At 41.7% G+C, this 25,125-nt stretch overlaps 3 protein-coding genes across 3 annotated transcripts in view; 1 reads left to right on the top strand and 2 right to left on the bottom strand.

Moving 5' to 3' along the window:
* Positions 1 to 11,259, top strand: part of REC114 (REC114 meiotic recombination protein) — a 104,446-nt gene extending 93,187 nt beyond the window's left edge. The window contains exon 7 of the mRNA XM_050968445.1: positions 10,053 to 11,259. The gene's annotated coding sequence lies outside the window, so the exon portion shown is untranslated. The remainder of the gene's footprint in view (positions 1 to 10,052) is intronic.
* LOC127058429 (myb/SANT-like DNA-binding domain-containing protein 2) overlaps positions 1 to 25,125 on the bottom strand; it is a 606,575-nt gene that overhangs the window by 456,378 nt on the left and 125,072 nt on the right. The gene's annotated exons all lie outside the window — the stretch shown is intronic.
* Positions 1 to 25,125, bottom strand: part of NPTN (neuroplastin) — a 112,233-nt gene that overhangs the window by 7,215 nt on the left and 79,893 nt on the right. The window contains exons 4-6 of the mRNA XM_050968450.1: positions 14,953 to 15,086; positions 12,103 to 12,376; positions 1,533 to 1,554 (exon numbers count right to left, since the gene is read on the bottom strand). Of these exons, the coding sequence (XP_050824407.1) occupies positions 1,533 to 1,554; positions 12,103 to 12,376; positions 14,953 to 15,086 (430 nt within the window). The remainder of the gene's footprint in view (positions 1 to 1,532; positions 1,555 to 12,102; positions 12,377 to 14,952; positions 15,087 to 25,125) is intronic.

The following is a 25,125-nucleotide window of genomic DNA, read 5'->3' as shown; positions in this document are numbered from 1 at the left end:
CGTGCCGACTCCGTCATGGTGATGAGCTCCCTTACCGTGGAGAAGGTCTCCGGTGTAGAAGGGAGGGCAAGCTCAACCACAGCATGAGCCGGGTAACTGTGAGGCACCGGACTCAACGGCCCTTGTGGGACCGGAATCAACGGTGCCGTGCTTGGCGGAGCCACAATTGGCGGTGCCACAGTCGAAGGTGCTGTGGCAGATGACGGCGCCGGACGATTCATCTTCAAAGAGCGCTCCTTCTGTGGAGCTGAAGCAGTTGTAGCATTATGTTGCTTCCTGGGTCTTGGGGACAGGGAGCAGTGCCGAGCAGATGTCGGTGCCAGTAAGGGTCGGTGCCGGGGCTCCTTCTCGGTACCAGAGTGGTCCGGGACCAAAGGGGTGCTCCTTACAGAAGCAGTCTGTTGGGTGCTCGGTACTGATGCTGCAGGATTAAGTGCCGACTCCATGAGGAGCTGTTTCAATCGAAAGTCCCGCTCCTTCTTCGCCCTTGGTTTAAATGACTTGCAGATGTGGCACTTATTGGTAAGGTGGGATTCCCCTAGGCACTTGAGGCAGGAGTCGTGGGGATCCCCTATTGGCATCGGCTTTTGGTACGCCGAGCACGGTTTGAATCCCGGTGCCTTGGGCATGAACCCATACCGGGGTGGAGGAAAGGGGCTAATCCCTGATCCCCTTAAACTATATACACTAACTAACTAATACTAACTATAACTACAAGAACTCAAACTATACACACAATAAACAGCAAAGAACTACGAGTAGTTAGGGACGTGGAGATCAGCAAAGCCGCGCTCCACAGTTCTAACGACCGTCACGGGCGGTAAGAAGGAACTGAAGGGCTGTTGGGTCAGCAGGAGTATATATCCTGTGCCATAACGGCACCACTCCAGGGGGCGACCCAGCCGACCCACCAAGTTTTGCTAGGGTAAAAATCTTCCGACAAACGTGCACGCCGCGCGCGCACACCTAATTGGAATCGATATGAGCAAGCACTCGAAGAAGAATATTTGATTCCAGTGATTTTCACAACACTTACCTTTGCAGGGAAGTTCTTGCAAATATAATCTCCCTCACCCAAATGGTCATGAATAAGCAAGTAAAAAGGTCTGGGGGCACAAATACCAGTGAAAATCAGCAGGTTTTATTAGTAAGGATATTTGCAAATATTTTTGCTGTATTTGTCCAGCTCTGTGACTAAGCCCTTCATACCTCCCACATCCATCTGAATTTGTATTGCTCTTCCTGGCCTGGGAAGGAAAACCAAAGTAGATGGCCTTAACCCACAGGCTCTATGGGGCAGGAAGTATTTTCTTATTTGCTTAATACCATCTAGCACAATACTCCAATCCCCATTAGAAACCGAGTGCTGCAATACAAATAGTAATTGCTATCATGCCTAAATCTAAGTTTCATGCATTACAAAATCCCGTTAGCCTCCAAGCTCTTCCAGTAAGCAATTTTAAGCTACAAATTCAGTAATAGTGACTGAACTAGATAAAACTATCTTAATAAATTCAGATTAAAGTACTTACATTGGCCCAGCTGGTTCGTCGTCTGCAGCAAGAGTTCCATTGTGATTCAGTGAAAGACAAAGGAAGGAAAGAGAGTGGAGTCAGGTTCTGTATTAAACCCTAGCTGGACAGTGAACAGCAAACTGATCTATCTATGCGTTAAAGGCCATTCCACTTGGTAGTGCAAAGGTTCATGAAGTAATTTTTCTGGATTCAAGTTTTAATGGCAAGTATGTTGTTTCAATGGTTTGAGTTAACACTTTGAATGCTTGTCATGAAGAACTGCAACTGTAGTGGACAGATTGTTGCAATATGGTCATACTCATCTTGTCCCCAAGTTCCAGTGGTTCAATCTTATAAATTAGATGAGAAGACAAACCAACATTTCAGTTGTAAAATCCTGCTGTTTGTTTTCTTGCATTAACTTTTTTTTTAAAAATACACATTCATCAACTCTTGATGGGCAAGTAGCAGTATATACGCAAAAGGTATATACCATCTCTTCTCCCCCAAGGATTACACAACCCATTTCATATCCCATTCTTCCAGATATCTAATCACATTGAACCCATTTTGGGAGGTGGAAGCTGCAATATTTTAATGTAACATTGTAAACAAGTGCAGTCCCTTGCATAGCAGCAAGCACTGTGCATGTGTGTATCAGGATAAGACTCATGTAAAACAACAGGAAAAGTTAAATGGTGTTGCAACTCCCCTAGAGACAACAGACTTCTGCTACAAATAAACTGATAGCACTGATCTGCCTGTGTCTCTTCGCAAAAACACCAGAAAATAGTTATATCATTGAGAAATTGAAAAAAATCCAATAATTTGTGATGTTTCAATATATGCTTTCATGAACATTTTATTCTTTAGGATTTATAAATGCCTTATTTTGCCCTCAGGCTGCACTATAGAGAGTAGTAATTGGGTACCTAGTGTCATAAAAATTAATCCACAAAGTTGTGTTAGTGCTCCTTGTAGAACTACTGTTGGGGAGCAATTACTAATCCATTGTTTTAAGCATCTCAACTTTTTTTTTCTTTTTTAAAAGGTTTAATGATTTTTTCCGCTGACACCTTTAAGAAACTCTCAGCAGGATTCCACAAGGGGGCTTAGTGCACATGAAGCAGTTATGGAAGTTACAGTCTTAACAGTGTAGGCATCTGCATGAGCACACACTAGGAGTAATGTCTGTCAAAAAATAGGACATTACTCCACCTGTACCTTCAAGGCAACGGATAGGCAAAGCCACTGCCAGCACAAACAGTGACTGGAACAAAAAAATATTTCAAAAAAATAAAGAACCAACCACAAACCAACAGCTTTACAGCCAAAGTAACACACTAGCGACACACCAGTGTCCACGGAAGTCCATCACTAGCAACAATACAAGGTACAGAGAAACTAGGACTAGTAAGGACAACCAGACATCAATGTGCTGTATATACAGTGGAGATATACAGAGACACATCCAGGAACTGAAACACAAAGCACAGTAGAGTAAAACTAAGTCCTGCCTCCGCAAACATCTTTAATTTCTAAAAGATTTCAAAACATACGATGCCACGTTCTCTGCCAACTTTAAACTACACACTATCTGGGAGTCTTTTAATGGAATCAGACAGACATCAGTGAGTCCTTAGGTTTTGTTTTTTTTAAGGATTAATATGGTTAGTAATTCCATATAAAAGCAGACATTCTACTTCAAGACTGTCATCGCAGCCTTCTATAATATATACTACTATATAATGAACATCGCTGGGAGTTTTGCTAGACTTCAGAAAATAAAACTATACTAACGGGATGCAAGCCATCTCTTGTTATGGTAACCATTCTGTGATCTTAACTAAAATAAATGTAGCATGGATGCAGATTCCAGATGAATAGTTGTGTTAGTCTAACATTTTTCTGATTTACAAAGGCTACCAGTAGGTGTTGTCTTAGCAAAGATCTAATTAACTATAGGAGCTGTGCCTGTAAGAATAGTCACAGTTAAGCATAAACTTGGAGACTGATCGCTTCCTCCCATCACCCATCTAGATTCTATAGGTTCAATATAAAACAAAATTAAAGAAAATGCCTTTGTATGTCACTAGCTTGTTGGTCAGCCATTTAACTGCTACAAAATCTTCCCCAGTACAGTACAATACAGTACAGACAAAGGTCCAAAACCCTAATGAAAAAATCAGGGGGAGAACAGAACTACAGAAAAATAAGAACAAAATTAAGAGTAAATAAAGATTAAAAACAGCAAACTGAAATCCAAATTAGTTGTGAACGTGAATGAAGAAACTTTAAGAAAAGTGTTAACGTTATGAACTGTGCATCGTATAGACTGAAGCGGAGATTAACAAACTCCAAAGCATGCAGATCTCTCACTTACCACCATTTTTTTAAGGGTATGATGCAATTGAGGGGGGAAAAAAAAGAAGTCATAGTAACCGATAAATATCAATATAACCCAAATCCCTCATGCTAGACGGCCTGCTCTAGTAACTGATAGTCTCTAACTCACTAGTATTTGAAACCAATGGTCAGAGAGGATGTGAACATGTCTCTTCATTCCATTCAGACGTGTGCAGATGAACAGTACTGTGCCAGGCTCTTGAAATACTGCGACTCAGTCTTCAGTTGTATAAGATAACTGCACTACACCCCTCACTCTTCAGGCATTTGCTTTTTAATCTGGAGGATCTGCAGATTCAGTGAATCATTGTTTATATAATGCAAGATTAACAAACCTTGCTTGTAGGTAAAGTGATTATCTGCTTAACATTGCCCTGAAATAGCGTATTCCGAAATTGAAAAGTTTACAACCCCTAGTATCTATACATAACCAGCCCTCCTGCACATTGCAGTGTACATGGTTAACAGTCATCTGTAGTATGTAGGATGAGCAGAGAAACTAATACCATTCAGCTCTAATTTCCTTGCTTGTCACTGTAAACATTAATTTAATTCTAGTTTTTTTCATTTAATTCTCATATTACCCAGTTATCGTGTGAGTGTTTAAGGGATGTATGTTAAGAGCACAAAATGTGGGTCCTTTGGAACAATCACACTATACTGCCATTATTTGTACTGGGTTAATACTGAGTGTGGCCCGTTATGATGCTACTATAACATGGACATAACAAATTCAACATTTCTGATGTGCTCAGTATCTAGCTTCTTAATAGGAATAACGTTTTTTTTTTTAATTTTTCTCAGGGTCATTGAGAACTAATTTTCAGAAATGGTTAAAAAAAAAAGTTAACAGCATAAGTAAATATTTTTCTCCCTCAAAGTCCATTTTGCTGCTGAATATCCCTTTACCTAATGCAACTCATGCTGATACTTCAGTTTAATGTCTCACTGAAGTGCAGTTTCAGAAAGCAGCAGCAGCATAAGAGATGAACATTTGTCAGATAGACCAGAGTCACAGGGCAGCAGTCAATTCTGCTGCCTTACCCCACTTCAGCTAAATACTCACAACCCAAGTTTATGATCAATTTCAACTCAAGTACTTTTTTATTTTTTTTCCTTCTATTAAAATGGCCAGTCTAAGCCGTTTGGAAGTCTGGTTTTATAATGGAACTGCTTCTAAAACTTTATAGCAGCTCTGTGAAATTGCTACAAAAGGCAGCACCTAAGTGTTAAACTGGTTTAATATTCTGCCTTTCCAGGAAGAGAAATAAAATCAAAACAATCTGATGAGAAATTTGAACATTCTACTTCTGAGAGAACTTATCATTGAGAAGAGTTTTAGACTTTTATTAAGTTTTTGTATTTTATTCTTCAGATTCCCAAAGAGCATGATCAGTATTCAGGATGACTTGATGACTTCCAAAATGCAGGATGATATTGTGTTCTTAAAAACTAGTAATTTTCTGGAGATATGCAAGCTTTAGAAGAGCTGTGAGTTAAAACCCTTCTTATTAACTGTCAAGGGCTTTTGTTACACACAAAGATTTAGAGGCAACGTTTATAGCTACTAAGTCCCAAGTTTGCAATAGGAATTGTTTTAATGTTATTTTTTTATCATGCTGCATGACCAGTAGGAAAATGGGATAAGGGACTCATGGGTTGCATAAAACATGCATATTAATGAAGAGTTTATGTACCAAAAAAGCAATCAATCAATCTGAAATGGAATGTAGGCATAAATATAGATTTATAACAAAACATATGGCCAACAGTGGACAAATCTGGCACATAATGAATTCTGTTCCTACAATAGCATCTAACAAACCTATACAGTGCTAAAGGGCAAAGCCACCTAAGAAATGATGCGATTTGGCTGTCCCTATGCTACAGTAATCCTCAGTGCAGGTACAGTTAACGCCTATGCATTCTTACAGTTTGTGTCCAACAGTTTGTTCTCCTTGGTGAGATTAAGTGTGGGGGAGAAAGATGAAGGGTAGTAGAAAAATTTAAATTGTAACAAGATAAACCATTTTAGTGAAATAAACATATCTGTTCTTTAAATTACTACTTACAGTAATAGCAGTAGCATAGAAAAGCAAGAAAAATGAGTATTAGAAAAAATGTGGGGTAATGGAATGCGACTGCTGCACCGCTGGAGCAGAAATACTTATGAAAATAGTTTACTTCCAATTAAGCTGACAAATGAAAAGGGAAGAAAGAGAAGGCACATGTTATAATAACTAAGTTATTTCATGGCTTTAAACTAAAGAGTATGTAGAAAATGGATTTGGAAGTAAAAACTGTTCACCTGCTACATTCTTCGGTAGGAATGTAACCAAGGAGTTTTTACTTTCTACTTACCCAAGAACACACCCTCTTAAAAAGTGATTTGCTAAGTAAAAGAACTTCCTTCATTTAAGAGCCTTTAAAATATTACAGAGATCACAATGGCTGATTTCTATGACTGTCATTAGTTTCAAAAAATTAAGCAGCTTAAACTACCATGGGGAGAGGGGAGAGAGCTATTTTCCTCCTTTCACTGTAAAATGCCCACCAACCAACATATGTACTGGGCAAAATGAATCAGCACTGCCTCACTGAAAACTTTTGGTCATACATGCAGTGAAGGATCAGCACCCTAGGCCTGGACTTGATATGTGACTTTTCAGCAGCTCCTACTCATAGACTCAGACTCTAGGACTGGAAGGGACCTCAAGAGGTCATCGAGTCCAGTCCCCTGCCCTCATGGCAGGACCAAATACTGTCTAGACCATCCCTAATAGACATTTATCTAACCTACTCTTAAATATCTCCAGAGATGGAGATTCCACAACTTCCCTAGGCAATCTATTCCAGTGTTTAACTACCCTGACAGTTAGGAACTTTTTCCTAATGTCCAACCTAAATCTCCCTTGCTGCAGTTTAAGCCCATTGCTTCTTGTTCTATCATTGGAGGCTAAGGTGAACAAGTTTTCTCCCTCCTCCTGATGACACCCTTTTAGATACCTGAAAACTGCTATCATGTCCCCTCTCAGTCTTCTCTTTTCCAAACTAAACAAACCCAATTCTTTCAGCCTTCCTTCATAGGTCATGTTCTCAAGACCTTTAATCACTCTTGTTGCTCTTCTCTGGACCCTCTCCAATTTCTCCACATCTTTCTTGAAATGCGGTGCCCAGAACTGGACACAATACTCCAGTTGAGGCCTAACCAGCGCAGAGTAAAGCAGAAGAATGACTTCTCGTGTCTTGTTTACAACACACCTGTTAATGCATCCCAGAATCACGTTTGCTTTTTTTGCAACAGTATGATGTTGAAAGCTGCACACTATTCAACTACAGTATGAGAGCCTATGCACCCTGACAGCTGTTTGCAAAAAGAAATGCGTTTGTGTGTCATGAGGGAAGCAAGGTCAGGTTTTTATTTAAAAATTATGAAGGGGATCAAGCACAGTCTCTCCCTCCTGACGTGTTCACTGAAAATAATCTCTTACTGTGGGATGCAAAAGGATACCCCTCGTCGTTAAGGCACTACAGCTAAAATTGTAATAACTCAGTCACTGTATTAACATTTCCAGTTGGGAATACAGTTTTCGCTGGATTTAGAGACTGGTTTTCCTCTTTCTGCTACACAGCAGCAGCAAAAAGGTGAACAACTTGAGTATGTCAGTAAAGAAATATTAACAAAGGAGCTTTACAGTACTCTCTTCCCCTTTTCCTTGGAATGGGAGACATGATGAAATTAAATGCTAAATGCTACGTTCATGAACATTGAGGCTGAATAGACAGGAACTCAAGTCAGGAAATGCCAGAGTTAAAGACTGTAGTGAGTTTTGTGTGTTTTTATGCTAGCAACACACCTGCATGTGTGTGCATCCTGGCAACACCAATATAGGCTATGGGATGAGTCTTCCTTGTTCATCAAGTAGCCAGTTTGGGGAAGAGCACCAAATCATCCTTTTCAGCAATGATACTCCCCACCCCCATTCCTTGTCCATCAGAGCCAGGATTGATCTGAGGGATCTTGAATGTATGCTGTTTCACAAGCTAGTTAAGACTTTTTTTTTTTTTTTTTTTTTTTTTAATAATTGGAGATATACCAATCTCCTAGAACTGGAAGAGACCTTGAAAGGTCATCGAGTCCAGCCCCCTGCCTTCACTAGCAGGACCAATTTTTGCCCCAGATCCCTAAGTGGCCCCCTCTCAAGGACTGAGCTCACAACCCTGGGTTTAGCAGGCCAATGCTCAAACCACTGAGCTATCCCTCCCCTTTGACTCTTAAGATACAGAATGTGGCATAACTTTCCAGGCCTCTGAAGAACTAGATATCAAGTACACTCTTTTGCTCCTATGGTCTGGGAAGAGGATGCTGATTTCTGAAAGATGACACTGGGCTGGGGATAATGAGAAGGAGGGAGTTTATGATATACCCCTTTTGAAGTAGAAGGAACATTCAAGACATTGAAGTAATCCTGTTCCAGCTGTTTGGTGGGGTTTGTGCCTTATAAGAAGAAAGTTGCTGGAATTTGGCCCTGTTGAGTTTCTATGTAACTGGAAATATTCCAGCAGAGAAAAAAAATTTTTTCTTTCTCCCTGATAAAGATTATGAGAGGTCTCATTTGCATTCAGTCACAGAGATGTATTATAGAGAAAAAAAATCACATTCTGAGATCTTCTTATAGAGACAGTACAGCAGGTTACTAAAAAGCCTCGGGGATCTTTAAAAGAAGAGGAGACTAGACACAGATCTGCCCTCCTCCCCCAAAGCCTGCCTTCAGGGGACTCTGAACTGGGATAGATGATACCGGAAGGTTAGGCTGTAGATGAAAATTGTGTGTGCTGTGTCACTCAGACTGTTTACGACCAGCAGCCACTTGATAAGCTAAAGTAGGTAGCCTGGAGCAGACTAAACTGTCTGGATAGATCTTGATGACCTATGAGCATACAGTTCTCAAGTTAAGACACAAGTAGCCATGTCACTCCATTCAAGTGTTCTCCTGACTGCCTCTCTTACTTGCCACTCCACAGGAAAATCTCTGTTAGGAATGTGAGTCCAGTCACTCCACCCCGGAATAAAACAGCCAAAGCTCAAGGAAGGAGGTAGCTTGTAGAATCTGTGGAAAGATTTTTGGTAGATCTTGGGGTGAGGGTACATCCCAGAGTCAAAGGCCCTCACTGAGGACCCCGTGCCACTAACCTTCCTCTTCAGTAAGCCAGGAAGGACTGATAGATAGCTTAAGCACCTCCACTGATTACAGCTACAGTAGTATTATATGGGGAGAGAGCCAGGAACCAAGTCATTTAGGACTTCATAGATCAAAATGAACACCTTAAAACAGCCCCAAGGAAATTAACTGATAGCCAGTGCAGATTATGGATCACAGTTGTGTTTCCAGCTGTTAATATAATTAGTGTTATTTAAAACAAGATGCATTAATGAAATGCTACACAATGCTCTGGCATATGGTACACAAGAGTTAATATTAACTTCTTTAGCAAATTAAATACAGCTCACTGTTTAGCACTTCCATAGATTGATATGTAGAGAGGAGAATAGTACTACATGGGTTTTAGATGTAATTGAAAGTTGAATGCAAATGGCACACACAAAAGGCACAGTTAATGTTCACCCTTAACTTTGGCATTTCATTACTTTAATGATCAAAGGGGCAGTCAGTTTAAAAATTGCTTCTCCTTGGAATGTTTTGCTTGATATAACTGAAAGCTCAAAGATCAGTGACTTCTCCAGGTTTTTCATTTTCTTTAATGTACATCTGATAGCAGCGTGTGAACAGTCACTGCTTGTGAGGGTCTTTTCCACAATAGCAGCAGAGAAAAACTTTATGATGCGATTGTAAAAGAACAGGAATAGCCAGGGGACTCCAGGACATACATCTGACCCAGAACTAACTGTTTTTGAAGTTGCGTGGATTAATGTTACCTGGATTTCCTTTACCCAAGTAACCTTAATGGCACACACGGAGACATTTACATTTAATTTCCTCCCCTAGAAAAGGAAGTGGGAAGAAGGAGGAGAAGAGAAGCATCTCAAGGGCCTTCAGATTAGTCGCCTTGAGAACAGCAAACAAAACAAGCAAATTCAGTAATCTCAACTCTTTGCCTTATCATTACCAGAACGTCTCTACTGGAGGAGATGATCTTGGGGATTTGAGAAGAGTGGCCAAACCAAATGAGAACACTTCATGGGAGCCTATATTCAGTACACTTAACTGTTGATGCATACATCATTTTAGGTGCGCACTTAATGAGTTTAAGATAATGTCATTACAAATGCTTGGAACTTGACCAAATGAACACCAGTTTCCTCTGAAATAAGTCCATGCACTGTTTTCCATGCCAAATTGCAAGTGTTAAGATTCTGCTGTAACCTCTGGTCAGCCCTCACTAAATAAAGGGTAGAAAAGTGCAATGGATTATGAAGAGCCACCAATGGAAAAGGTGGTACTATAACACAGGCTATTCTGAATCCCAGCCTAGTGCATATTCTGCTAAGCAAAAAGGGGGTTGTAAACAGAGAAAAAGACTAGTAAAGAGAAGTTTTTTAAAAATTAAAAGTTTATCAGCACACATGTAAAGTTTTGTGGGCTGGTTGAGAGCCACCTTGGGACTAGTTTAGAGTTTTATACTGCCACCCATCACTACAGTGAGTATGCATCACTGTGCACCACTTTGCTAAGCTTGTTAGAAATGCACCTAGGGACAAAGTCTCTGTGCATGCTTTGTAGGCATTTTTTACATTCACATAACTTGGCTGAACCAAAGCAGATTTTCTCAGAACCCAGGATATGCATTACTCCATGTCAGATTGAAATTTACAAGCCTCGGCTGTTTTGATAAGGCTGTTTATTAAAAAAAAAAAAAAGTCTTTTTAATGAAGACTTTCTGTTCTCCATGGTATTACTCAGAAATGGTAGAGCTATTTTCGCTCCAACTTTGCAAAGAAGTTCACCGTTGGGCTCAGAAATTTTCATCCCAATAGGTGAACGTTTGAAGACCACTGAATAATCAATCTGTTGTACTGCCTTAGCTACAGTAGTTATTGTTGCATAAGTTATGGTACACTGGAACACTGTGGTACCTGTCTGATACACGAGAAGGATTCTCCAGTATTATAAAATGATAGTGAATTATGATATGGACATGGTCACTCCCTGCTGCACCCGCTTCCCCTGATCACTTGAAAACATCACATCCTTATAGTGAGCGATAAGTTTCTCACTAGGACAACTTGGGTAGGCTTTTGACAGACAACATTGTAAGCAACTGGTTGTTACGTTAAAGTCTGTTCACCAGTCTGTCTCTTTCATAAACCAGTTTCTCCTCCGAAACTGTCGCCCTTCCTTAAAGAGAGGAAAATATAGTGCAAAGAGCTCAAATAAGGATAAAATAAAAACTCTACTTTTCCTAAACACTGTACACACATTAACTAATGAATCCTACCACCAGCATGGAAGGCAGATAACTTAGCTCCTTTCAACTTGGATTTTAACCCAATGGACACAGCTAGACTAAAATCTCCACAACATTCCGTAATTACATTACGTAACCTCAATTACATAAAACACACTGTTAAAAACATTACTGATGCTTTCAGCAGAGACCAGGATGCAAAACTTGTATTACGAGACCAGAGAGTCTTATTTAAATATCAAATAACTGATGAATGACTATAAGAACAATGAAATCATTGTCTCCCTATGATCATCTGAAGTCAAAATTAAGATCTCTTTAATGTGACATGAAAACCTATCCCTAAATATTGCTCAATCCAACAGAGCTTGCCAGATTTAGGAGGACACATTAAGAGGGACTCGGGGGGGAGGGAGGGGGGTTCAGTTTATTCTCCTATGCTGTATGCCTAAATGTCAGATCTAAGGGCTATAGCAGGGAAGAGAGATGGAACCATGGAACCACTACCAGTTTTACAATAAACATTTCAAAGATTCAGTAGTAACTGTCCAACTATAGCATGAGGAATCAGGGACAAGCAAAGCTAGGAATTAATGTACAGATTCTGCAGAGCTACTGTGAAGGGCCTAATATTTGGAGAGAGAACAGCTGCTGAAATGAGAACTTTTCAGAACTCTTCATAGACTATGGTGCTTATTTTCTCTCAATGACCTGGTTCCATAAGTTTTACAAGTGGCTCTGAGAACACTCTTACCGTCTGGGACTTCATCTGGCCGCTTCCTCTTCTCATAAACCACTATGATAACAACAAGGATGATAATCTCTGCCAATATCCCCAAGAAGGGCCAGAGAGGGGCCAAGTGGCTGCGCACTCGCAGGATGGTGGTGGCAGAGGTAGAGCCAATTATATTGGTTGCATTGCACTCATACTCGCCGGGATCCTCACTTATCTGGAGGTTTGTGATACTCAGCTCAGTGTAATTGTCTTTATTTGTAATGAAGAATCGGCCAGAGGAGTTGTTGATTTCCTGTAAAAAGCAGAAAGGGAACAGACGGGAATGAGAACTTTGAGTAAGCCCAGGTGATAAGCTGTTACGGTATGTCAATATTGCAAAGAAAAACCTGTGGCAGCAAGTCTCAAAGCCCAGGTCAACTGACTCATTGTCATGCTACAGGGTTAAAAATAGCAGTGTAGTCATTCTTGCTTGGACTGCAGTCTAGATCCTGAAATCTGGTGAGGTGGAGTGGTCTCAGCCCAGGCTCCAGAGGGAACATCTACACTGCTATTTTTAGCCCTTATAATGCAAGCCCCAGTCAGACTCACTGTCGCAGGTGTCCGCTACCCCCCCACCCCACCCCGCCCCCCATTGCCATGTAGACATACAGTTTCCACTCAGTTACTGTGTTAGGTGGGAAAATTTAAAGAGATTCTTGTAAAAGTGAAGAGGCTGGTTACTTCAGACTATTCAACAGTCTAATGTTTAAGTGTTCAGTCTTTAAAAGCTCCAAAATATTTACAAAAGCTAAAGTTAGTCTCCAGTCTCTTAAAATGCAGTTCTGCTCTGAAAGGAATATAAAAGTGGCACCTTAAATCAGCAGACTTGCTCACTGCAATGATAAAATTTACATTTTTTTTCACTCCTTTTTATTACTGTCAGAGATGCAACACCAACACAGCCATGATCATGTAAACAGAATGCTTTTCTGGCTTGTGTATCAGTGGAATTGACAAGTCCCAATCGTCAACTCTAAGCAATAAGCTTGCACAGATGGAGCTAAACTTCAGAAATTACTACCGATGATGTGAAGGTATATTTGCAGGGCTAGCAGGTAAAACACATTTTGATCTGAAAGTCATGTGAGGCTGCAAATTTTTTCCATGCCATTTTTATCAAGTCACTTCTGAGAGTAGCCCAGCTGGATGTCTGGACTCATAAGACTGGACTATGTAAAAGTTTTTATTCTGTGACGCATTTGCTGGGTATCATTCTTCCATCTAACTGTAAAAATTGATGGACCCTATTACTTTGGTTCAGATTCAACTGAAGTCAATGCACAGCATATAGATTCTCTAAGTAATTTCCAAATAATGGTGTTTAGTATACATAAACACACACTCCTGAGCACAGCAAGTTTCAAGGCTGTAAAGCTGTAAAGTTTGGAGGTGGTTTTTTTAGAGCACTGGGAGAGCTCTCCCCTAGCGCTGCACCGTGACCACACTAGGCACATTAAAGCACTGCCGCTTTATACTAGCCCTTAGGTCACAAGCAAAGTGAGTATTGTCTCAATCTAGCCCATAGGGGGACTCTGTCCACATTGCAAAGTCAGCTGCAGAATCTGCAAACACTGGAAGAACTGCAGGTTAGGGTCAAGGTGCCAGGGTAGCGTTGCAGGGGAAAGGGACCCTGGACTGGAAATACAAGAAACTCCATAGGTTAGGATTGAGGTGCATCAGATTTGCTTGCACCAGGTCCAGCTTGGACTTGATATATCCATTATTGGTTTTCCTAAGAAATAATTAATGTGGTTTTCCCCATCTTCAAAGAGAGAGTTGGGAAATTTTCACTTAAAAGAACAAATGTATTCCATGATAGTATATCATGATATTTTCTCTACTTATAAGCATATTTCTTACTCACAAGCAATGTGTAAAAGCCAGGACAATGTACAATTTCAACCACTTGTTAATAGTTTGCCCAAGAGACAAGTATCCACATGGAAAATATGATTGCCAAAGCTTTTACTGCCACTCTCACAGTGAACTTAATGAATCAGCTTCATAATAAGAAAATTAATCTATGTTAGTAGATATCATGGGAAAACGGGACCATTTTGCACTGTTTTGGCTGAGATGCTTTACACACCATGGAATGCTTGTGTTATTGCTTTTATCACCACCATTGCAATAAAATTCAGCTATATTACAATAGCACAGATTGTGCATAAAATTAAAGCAGCCAGTGACATCAACATTAATCTTGCATTCTAATATAGATGTGAATAAGCTTAGCTGTAGCTTCTGTCACACATGTGAATGCCAAGGGTCATTTCTTTACAATGGTATAATTGGAAAATTGGATTTCCAGGGTATCTGGAGAACCTGCTTAAAATGAAAGCAAATGATAAAATGCTAATGAGATTATTTTTTTGAATTGGTGTTCTTGCCCATTAAACATAGATTTGAAGGGACTTTCCGAATGTATCCTGTTCAGGTTGCCCACTGCAAATTACACCATCCTTCCATGTTCTTGCCAGTTCATTTAGTGGTCACACCCAGCAGCGGTGTAACAGGCAGCTTTGCTTGCATAGGAATGGAGGACAAAGGAGACCATTTTAGAAAGCTATTAGTATTTCAGCTACTAACTTTAAAGGTAAGCAGAATTACTTATTTCATTATTAAGCAAATCATTTCAGTTCCAGTTCAGTAAAGATTCAAACAGACACCCCTCCCTCTCCCCCCGCCCCCCAATCAGTTTTTCAAAAAAGTTACAAGGCATTAGAGCGCCCAACACTGGGAACAAATAAGGATTCCAGTTCTCTCTCCTATCAGAAGCTTCAGCAGGTTAATTCAGGCCTGCATACTGACATTATGGCTCTCACTCACCGCAAATACTCCATTGACCTTCTTGCGCCACACCCAGTCGGGATGGGGGAAGCCCACAGACTTGCAATACATGACCGCTTCCTGCCCTTCATTTTTGTTCTCACTTCGCTTGTGGACAGTGATATCAGGACTAGCTAAAAAACACAAACAGAAGTTCTGCATTTACAAACCATTCCTTTCAAAAAAGTGATTATTTCAAGCTCAGAGAGCTTGAACAGATATTTAAATTATAAAAAGCCCAAAGAAGTGGGCACCTGCTCTTCCAAGCCAAGTCCAACTTCCAAAATGTAAATCACATAAAATAATAAACTCTCACATCTGCCCCGGTTAAGAAGTTCAGGCTGTAAAAACTGGGGGTGGGGTGAATGGATGGAACACGAAGTGTTGAGGACTACATACAGTTACAACAATCATCTTCTGTCTATGCCCCTTCCCTATTAAGGGAAGAGACTTATAAGGCTGAAGTTCCTCCACTGATCTCAACTGCAGCAGAATCACACACAAATCAATTCCAGTTGTCCTGCAGGGACTTTCATATTTAGGGGCAGATTTAAAAGTTCTCAGAATAGTCTCCTGCCTGGTGGAACACCCATAATTGAGGATTCTGAATGGATTTAGTCTTCTCTGAACTCTAATTTGCAGGAGTTCAAAGTCATGCCAAGCTAGCTGAAAAGCAAATTTCCCAAGGCTTGAAGCAAGATCTTGGATTTGACGTGAGACTGAGATATAGGAACCTGGCTGCTGTTCAGGCTCCTGCCACCCAACTGAGGACTTTTTACATCATAATAGGGATAGGCTTAGAAAAACAAGTGAAGAGAATTCTAACCACCACCATTACACAGACATGATTTAGAGACTTCTCACACTCACACAGGGTGGTACCTGCAGTATAGAAGGGCTTACAGATACTGGAATCTCTCCTTTATCTTGGGGTTCTCCAATCCATTCTACCCATAAGCCTACATTCCACTGGAGGTCATCGATAAGCATGGGAACTACGTACTCAGAATGGGGCCTTTCCACCGGAACACACCATGGTGACATGCATTTGTTTATAAATAATACTGTTGCCATCACTTTGCCAGTTTTGCCACTGCAGCCTGTTGAACTATAATAACTTGAGAGATTAGAATGGATCAATGGACTGCCTGAGCTGAACCTTCACTTAGCAGATGGGTTGGTGTGCTGCAGTGACCACCACCTTTAAGAGCCATTCCCTTTCTAGCCTGCTAATTATGTCACACGTGACCTGCTATGTGATTGCTGGGCAGTGAACTGTTAATCCAGTCAAAGTCCAAGCCAAGTGCTCCAGCAACAGACTCCAGACACTGGAAATTATTCCAGGGCTCACTCAATGCCAAAGCTTCCTTTGCCACTCTCCACTTTGCTCAAATGAGCACTGGACAGTCATCCTTACAGAAGGAAGGTAGAAAATCTGTGTTCATTACAGCACATGTGCAGCTGAAAATTAGTTTGGGAAGCTAGATAAATTTGATTATTCAAGTCAGGCCAGCAAATGGAATAAACAAGACCTCCAAAATGACTGATAAGTAGACGCTAAATCTGCCCTTTGCTGGCAAATAATTGCATCATGCCTTTTATTGTGAAAATATTTCTCAGCCAGAATGAGAAGCTCATGGTTTCAGCATGACAGTTATTTTGCACTGTATCACTCAAACAGCATTTTCTGGTATTTAAATGGGCTGCATTTCTAAAGTGAAATTCTGTTTGGAAGGTAAAGAAATAAAGTGATTCCATTTATATGGCAAATGAAATTTAATGTGGATAAATGTAAAGTAATGCACATTGGAAAAAATAACCTCAACTATACATACAATATGATGGGGGCTAATTTAGCTACAGCTAATCACGAAAGAGATCTTGGAGTCATCGTGGATAGTTCTCTGAAGATGTCCACGCAGTGTGCAGAGGTGGTCAAAAAAGCAAACAGGATGTTAGGAATCATTAAAGAAGGGATAGAGAATAAAATGGAGAATATCTTATTGCCCTTATATAAATCCATGGTACGCCCACATCTTGAATACTGCGTACAGATGTGGTCTCATCTCAAAAAAGATATGCTGACATTAGAAAAAGTTCAGAAAAGGGCAACTAAAACGATTAGGGGTTTGGAATGGGTCCCATATGAGGAGAGGTTAAAGAGGCTAGGACTTTTCAGCTTGGAAAAGAGGAGACTAAGGGGGGGATATGATAGAGGTATAAAAATCATAAGTGGTGTGGGGAAAATGAATAAGGAAAAGTTATTTACTTGTTCCCATAATATAAGAACTAGGGGCCACCAAATGAAATTAATTAGCAGCAGGTTTAAAACAAACCAAAGGAAGTTCTTCACACAGTCCACAGTCAACCTGTGGAACTCCTTGCCTGAGGAGATTGTGAAGGCTAGGAATATAACAGGGTTTAAAAGAGAACTAGATAAATTCATGGAGGTTAAGTCCATTAATGGCTATTAGCCAGGATGGGTAAGGAATGGTGTCCCTAGCCTCTGTTTGTCAGAGGATGGAGATGGATGGCAGGAGAGAGATCACCTGATCTCTGTTAGGTTCACTCCCTCTGAGGCACCTGGCATTGGCCACTGTCGGTAGACAGGATACTGGGCTGGATGGACCTTTGGTCTGACCCAGTATGGCCATTCTTGTTCTTAAGAAGTAGGGTCAGAAAAGAAGAGGTCTTTGAACTACAAAATAGGAAGTCACTGCAACATCCAACCATTATCTCCTTCAAGTGAAGAAACCAACTAGCTGATCGTCACTGCAAGGACAGCATCACAACCAAACACACTCATCCAGAGAGAGACCCATTCACCTGGTTTCTTGCACTTATATAGTACACCTCTACCCCAATATAACACAGCCCTATATAACATGAATTCGGATATAACACAGCAAGGCAGTGCTCTAGGGGAGGCGGGGCTGCATACTCTGGTGGATCAAAGCAAGGTCAATATAACGCGGTTTCACCTGTAATGCAGTAAGATTTTTTGGCTCCCGAGGATAGCGTTATATCAAGGTAGAGGTGTAGTTCTCTTTTAAAATCTTTACAAGCATTAATCCTACTAGCCAGCCAGCTCTACCAAGATTGCCTATCTAAAAAATGGGAGAAAAACAAACAAATGGCTTGCTCAAGGCCGCTGGGTAAGTTCAGTGGCAGACCCAGGGTTAGATCTCAGGAGCTCCTGACTCCCAGTCCCATATTCTTGAATGACCAGAACATGCTGCCACCTCCAAACAGGAAGGGAGGATAGCTATTATTGTGTAGAATTAGTTGAGTATATCAGCTGACACTGGATAATATCCCTAGAAGAGGTAAAGATTAACCCAGAGTTCCCCAAACTGGGGGGTGTGCCCCTCTAGGGAGGTGCAAAGGAATGTTGGGGGGGTGGGGACTGGGTCCCTAGCTAGCACCCATGGAGGTGGGGAGCACAACCCAGTTCCACTCCTGGCCCTTGCCCTGGCAGCTGAAACCGCACCCGGGACTCCGCTCCTGGCCCGGGGTCCTAGCTGCTGACCCAATGTTCCACTGCCGGCTCCACGCCTGCCCCCAGCTGTGGCCACAACGTTGACTCCTTACTTCTGTTTGTGCCTTCCCTTCTCCGCCCCCCCTCCCATGGTCAAGGCCCCACTCCCAGTCCCAGCTCTGGGGGTGGCGTGCAAACAGCGGCAAAGGAGGGCGCAAGGTAAAAGTTTGGGGACCACAGAGTTAACCTGGAAGAGGCTTACACTCTAATAGAGGAATACTGGCAACTGGATTTTTTTTTTTTAAAACTGAGTAATATGAAAAATTCCAGAAGTTTCTGGTAGATCTCCACTTTAAAACAGTACGCTCTGAGAGTTTAAAAACAATCCTGTAAAATAGTAAAGAGGTTTTCACCTCTAATTTCAATTTAGTGATTTCTTCAGCAGGGGAAAACTGATTAGCCATGATAAACTATAAGACAGACTATATCCAAAGGAGAGTCAAATGCACAAAATAAACTAAAGAAATAAAGGCGTTAGCAACATTTTTCTCCCACGGTTATAGTGATTCTAGCTGTTACCTGAGACTACGATAGGCACTAGACTTTCAGACAAATGGGGTTTTCATGTTGAGGGTCTCTAAACAGCTACGGGAAAGCTACCTTTGTGCTCTGCACTGCCACATAGGGAAACTAGGTTCACTGTCTACTTACAGTCTCCTCTTGTGGACACACCATAGAGCCTCCAGCAGGAACGAGGCACTTGCTCAGCAAGAGTCTTTTCTACTGCACGGGACACCAGTTCTTACTAGCAGAGTTCTGAAAGGGGGTGGACAAAAGGCAAGGGCCTGTGGAGCATGTGGGAGGATTCATAGGCCCCCTAACCGATTCAGAGGTCACCTCCTCCTTCCCACTAGTTTGGCCTTTGCTTAATTTCCCTGTTGCTGGCTTCCAAACAGTCAGGGTGAGCCCTAGAGACATTCCTATGTTGTGCACTAAGAATGTGAGATGCAGGGTTTCTGTCCCATTTCATGGAACAGAACAGGCAGGAGGTAGGGGCAGAAGAGAAAGGCTAGCAGGCAACAGGGTGATAGTCCCAAAGCTGGCATCACAGGATTAGAGAGTGACTGTAAATTACTCCCATTAGGAAAAGGAGAAACAGGATTCATCGGCTTAAACTGCAACCTCTCACAGTCTCCATCTGTCAGCACTGAGCTTTTCACTGCCATATATCAGCAGAGAGGAAAGCAGGGCAAAGCCTTGCAGAGGAGGAAGGTGCAGTAAATCAGCACTGCTAATGCTGGCCCACTTTTACTGCATCAGCAAACTGTTAGAAAAAAGGTGGGGGGCAGCAGAGGGGTTTCTAGGACAGTCACTCCAACTGCAGGGTGACCTAAAACTCTCCTAGAGTCAGGAGATAATTACATTCCTTTAAGGAGAGGACATTTGTGTTGGGTTATCCCAAAGAGAGCATAAGTGACAAGGATACATTCTACTTTATTGCTGGATGTGCAATTTATAATTCCACTAAGACAAAGACTATTTCTAGCATGCAGTCTACTGAAGGGAGATTGATATGGAATATTAATATTCCAGAGCCTCCTATGCTAGCTGATTTTCAAACTATGGCTGAGACATTAACTCAATGATTATTCTGCCAGAGAGCCTTGACTAACTGGCAGTTGGGTTTTACTGTGCAGATTGCAATTAAGCAGCAGAGACCATACTAGTTCACCTGGATCAGGAATTTAGCAATAGAATCATAAAAATGTAGGGCTGGAAGGGACCTCAGGTGATCATCTAGTCCAGCCCCCTACTGGACTGCAGTAAACCTGGACCATTCTTGACAGCACCACAAGGTGATAGTCTCCCCTGAAAGCCTATTCCAGAACAATTTAGTTTTTCCTAATATCTAACCTAAATCTCCCTTGCTACAGATTAAGTCCCTTACTTGTCCTATCTTCTCTGGACATTGAGAGCTGATCACTGTGCTCTTTTTAACCATCTTCAACGTATCTGAAGACTGTTACGAGATCCCCCCATAGTCATCTTTTCTCAAGAGTAAACATGTCCAGTTGGGTTTTTTTTAAACCTTTCCTCATAAGTCATTTTTGTTGCTCTCCTCTGGACTCTCTCCAGTTTGTCCGTATCTTTTCTAAAGTGTCACTCCCAGCAGTGGACACATTACTCCAGCAGAGGCCTCACCAATGCCAAGTAGAGTGAAACAATTACCCTCTGTGTCTTACATACGACACTCCCATTAATATACCCCTGAGACACATTTGCCTTTTTTGGAATCACCTCATTCAATTTGTGATCCACTACGATCCCTAGGTCCTTTTCAGCAGTCCTACCACCTAGCCAATCAGTGTCCACTTTGTAGTTAGGAAGGGAAAATCAAATGCACAACTTTAGTTCTTTTCTCTTCACACTGGATTTAGATTTCACATATGCTTTTGAGCAGTAGTGTTTATCTGAAAAGCAGAGGACTACAAGCCACACTGTAATCCCTGCTCAGATACTGACTTCTTGTGTGATCTTGGACAAGCCACATGCTTTGTCTCAGTTTCCTCATTCTTAAAAATGGGTTAATTGCTCTCTCATTCATTACACCTCAGAGGTAATTTTTGTGAAGTGCTTTTATGCATCTTATTTTTATTTCTACATCAAAAAAAGAAGAAAATAGTTCCTCAGTTTGAAGAACTTTTTAAAATAATGTGTAAGCAGATCAAGAAGAAAGAGGGCTACTACTACTAATAATTTTGTAACTAATAATTACGGTTGAGCCATTCTGAAAGCAAGAGAAAATTCTTTATAATTACTAGCACCTATTTCCTGTTAGTTAGAAATTCCATCTCTCCATTTACAGTGTATCCTGGAAGATAATCCAGTGACAGAAAGAAATGCTGTCATGATATAATTCCCCACTCTGAACCTTAGCGTCCCAAAAGATGGGGTACCAGCATGAATTCCTCTAAGCTTAATTACCAGCTTAGAACCTGTAGCGCTGCCACCAACCAGGAATTCCAGTGCCTGGTACACTCTGGTCCCCCCAAAACCTTGCCGGGGGACCCCCAAGACCCAGACACTCTGAATCTTAACACAAGGAAAGTAAACCCTTTCCCTCACCATTGCCTCTCACAGGCTTCCCCTCCCTGGGTTACCCTGCAAGATCACTGTGATTCAAACTCCTTGAATCTTAAAACAGAGAGGAAAATTCACCTTTCCCCCTCCTTCTGTCTCCCCCTCCCAGACTCTCCCTGAAAGAGAAAGTAATCCTAACACAGAGAGAAAATAACCTCTCTCTCCCCCTTCCCTCCTTTCTCCCAACCTATTCCCTGGTGGATCCAGACCCCATCCCCTGGGGTCTCACACCAGAATAAAAAAAACAATCAGGTTCTTAAACAAGAAAAACTTTTAACTGAAGAAAGAACAAAGGTAAAAATTGTCTTTGTAAATTTAAGATGGAATAGGTACAGGGTCTTTCAGCTATAGACACTGGGAATACCCTCCCAGCCTAAGTAAACAAGTACAAATTAAAATTTTTTCAGCAAAATACCAATTTGAACTCCTTCCAGCCAAATACACATTTGCAAATAAAGAAAACAACCATAAGCCTAACTCACTTTATCTACCTAGTACTCACTATATTGAACTTATAAGAGCCTGTATCGGAGAGATTGGAGAGAAACCTGGTTGCACGTCTGATCCCTCTGAGCCCCCAGAGTGAACAGCAACCAAACACTAACAGCACACACAAAAAACTTCCCTCCTTCAAGATTTGAAAGTATCCTGTCCCCTGATTGGTCCTCTGGTCAGGTGACAGCCTGGCTCACGGAACTTAACCCTTTATAGGCAAAAGAGACATGAAGTACTTCTGTTCTATTAACCCTTGACTATTTGTTTATGACAGATGCACTCCTAGGAAGACAAACTGAGTGTGAGCCCTTTCTCACCCTCATATCTTCAAACACTGAACTATGTAACAGCCACACAGTACACAGCACTACAGGTATCTGACATGATATGTTTAGAACTGATCCCTGAAAGAAAATTTCCTTCCAAGCACAAGACATATAATGCTGCTTTTGACCTGCGGATGGAATTTGGTCCATAGCTTCCAGGGAAGACAAAGGGAGCTGAATGCACATATCTGTGGGTAGAAATTGACAAGTAGGGAGCACTGGTGCGTAGAAGATCAGTTCACAACCATGCTCCGATTCCCTTAATTCTTTGAATTTTTAAGTGGGAAAAATTACATGTCAAGCAAGCAGCTAAAAATACAAAGGGTTACGGGAATACAAAGGTGGTCTAGCAGAGGAAAAGAGTGGGCTCTTTCCATATTTACTATGCATAAAGCAAACCTGAAACATGTTTTAGTCTCCCCCGAATCGCATTAAAATTCTGGTCTTGTTTAAGCTAAAAAACTGAGTGGAGAACTAATAAAACAGTGACATCGGAATAAAAATCTTTGCCCAGTAATGCAACCCTAAAACATAGTTTTAAACCTATTTAACTTCAGTAAATAACATTTTGGATTATGCCTTTGTTCAAGTTTCCACACCCTGACTCCTTCAGTTAAGAAGCTGGAGACTGCAATAAACATCTCAGTGCGCGCCGGGGCAGAGCCCTCCACCCGAACCTCTCCTGCAGTCGAACCCCCTGCCCTGAGCCCCTTGCCGCACCCTGCACCCCAACCCCCTTCCCTGAGCCACCTGCCACACCCGACCCCGTCCTGAACCCCCTGCTGCACCCCGCACCTCTCCTGCACCCCAACTTCTTTCCCTGCACCCGACCCCCTGCCCTGAACCCACTGCCGCACCCCTCCTATACCCCGACCCCCTGCCACACCCCACACCCATCCTGCACCCCCTGGGAGCAGGGAGGGGGCCGAGTTGGGGTGAGGATTTCGAGGAAGGGGTTGGAATGGGGGCAGGGAAGGGGTGGAAAAAGGCGGGGCAGGGGCGGGGTTGAGTGGGGGCAGGGCGGAGGTGTCAGTAATGCGGCACTCGGGCCAATTTTCTAGTCCTCATGTGACCCTCGTGGTCATTTGAGTTTGAGACCCCTGATCTAGAGAGTCTTCGCTTAGAGATTCAGGATCCTTTAAATCTCTCTGCACTAGAAAGGAATAGTCTAGGACAGCGTTTCTGACACTAGAGACTAGCATGCTGCCTTCCTAAACTGTGTCAGGGAGATCTCAGGTACCAGTGTCAATCCACAGACAAGTCACTGAGAAACACTGGTCCAGGAGATTTTCTGAAAGATTTAGTTCTATCTAAACAGAAGGCCAATGCTCTTCTGACATCTCCTGTCCTGGCGTGGCTTGGGAAAGAAGGCTGGGAGGTGGATACATTGGTTTATGTGGAAAGCGGAAGATATTTTTGGGAGGAATTTGGGGTGTGATCACAACGTAACCTTATCTCTGAAAAAAATTAAGTGGGGGTGTGTCATTAGAGCCCCTATTTCTCCGATCTTCCGAGCCGAGGTGATGGCTACTACAAATGCCATTTTTTTAGACAGATGTGTAAGCAAGGATGTGGCCATGAGTTTGAAAGAAAGCCTTGTAAGGCACTTGAGGACAAAGTTGAGGTCCCACTAATGCTAGAGCATAGTAGTCTAGATCCAGAAGAATGATTTTTAAGTCTTGGTTCCAGACTTTTTGAACTACTATGCCAGAACAGTATGAATATTAAAAAACTACCATTGAACTGGCAACAAGATTTGTTAGTTGGGAGAAACCAGTATACTCCTAACATACAAACTAGTCACTTAGTGACATTCTACATTTAAGAGGATGCACGTGACACCATATATGTCCCACCTTTTATACAGTGGTTCTTGCAGTAGCAATAACCTTAATGAGTAATCATTTTCAACATAATAAATTTATATGCAGTTCTAGGAAAACATTGGTTCTGAAGTTAAACCGCATAATCACCAATAGCTTAGAAGACTCTCCTAAATACAGTCCTATGTAGCCACTACGTAGGGAAACAATTTATATTGTACAAAAGTTTTGAATTTTCCTTCAACTAAAAAAATTTGCCTGCCACAATTTGCAGGATGTTTAACAAGATTTCTCCCATTACTCCACACTCCATACTTTGTATGTCTACAAATTTGTTTAATGCCTACTGGTCTAGGAATTATCATGACGTTGTATGGAGTGGTTTCAGAATAGGATCCATAAGTCCTCTCAAATTACTGACTGCTGTGCAATCTACAAGTGTAGCTCCTCCCGAGAGTGGTGCTTAATAGCCATTAACTTATAATTGGAAATGATTACTCAGTCACAGGTATTTATATATAATTTCCACGGAAAGTTGTTAATGTCATTAACTACTGTTCTGCCTCTATCCTTTGTGCCAATGATTCAATCCAGGAAACTCAGTTTATCACTAGCACTGCTCAGTAGCACCACCAGGTTTTCTGTGTGCCTGCAACTATCCTTGGGCAGCACAGTAACAGCACTTTTGGGGAATGCACAGCAGACACGCCAAACCTGTGGAAAAAACCCCAGAAATTGGGCTTGTTTTTGGCTTAATTGGCTTGTGAGTTCCTTGTTGGCTTGTAGCTTGTTGCTTCTTTATTTTGATCGGCTCCCGGCAAGCAGGGGCAAGGGGAGGAGAGAGTCAGGGGTGCACAGAGGGCCCACCACAGTCCCAGACTGCATGCCGGGGGGACCTAATCGCATCAAG

The sequence above is a fragment of the Gopherus flavomarginatus genome, chromosome 9 (assembly GCF_025201925.1).
Source record: "Gopherus flavomarginatus isolate rGopFla2 chromosome 9, rGopFla2.mat.asm, whole genome shotgun sequence".
Lineage (NCBI taxonomy): Eukaryota > Metazoa > Chordata > Testudines > Testudinidae > Gopherus > Gopherus flavomarginatus.
Note: the sequence above shows the minus strand (reverse complement) of the source record. Positions and strands in the feature narration are given on the sequence as shown.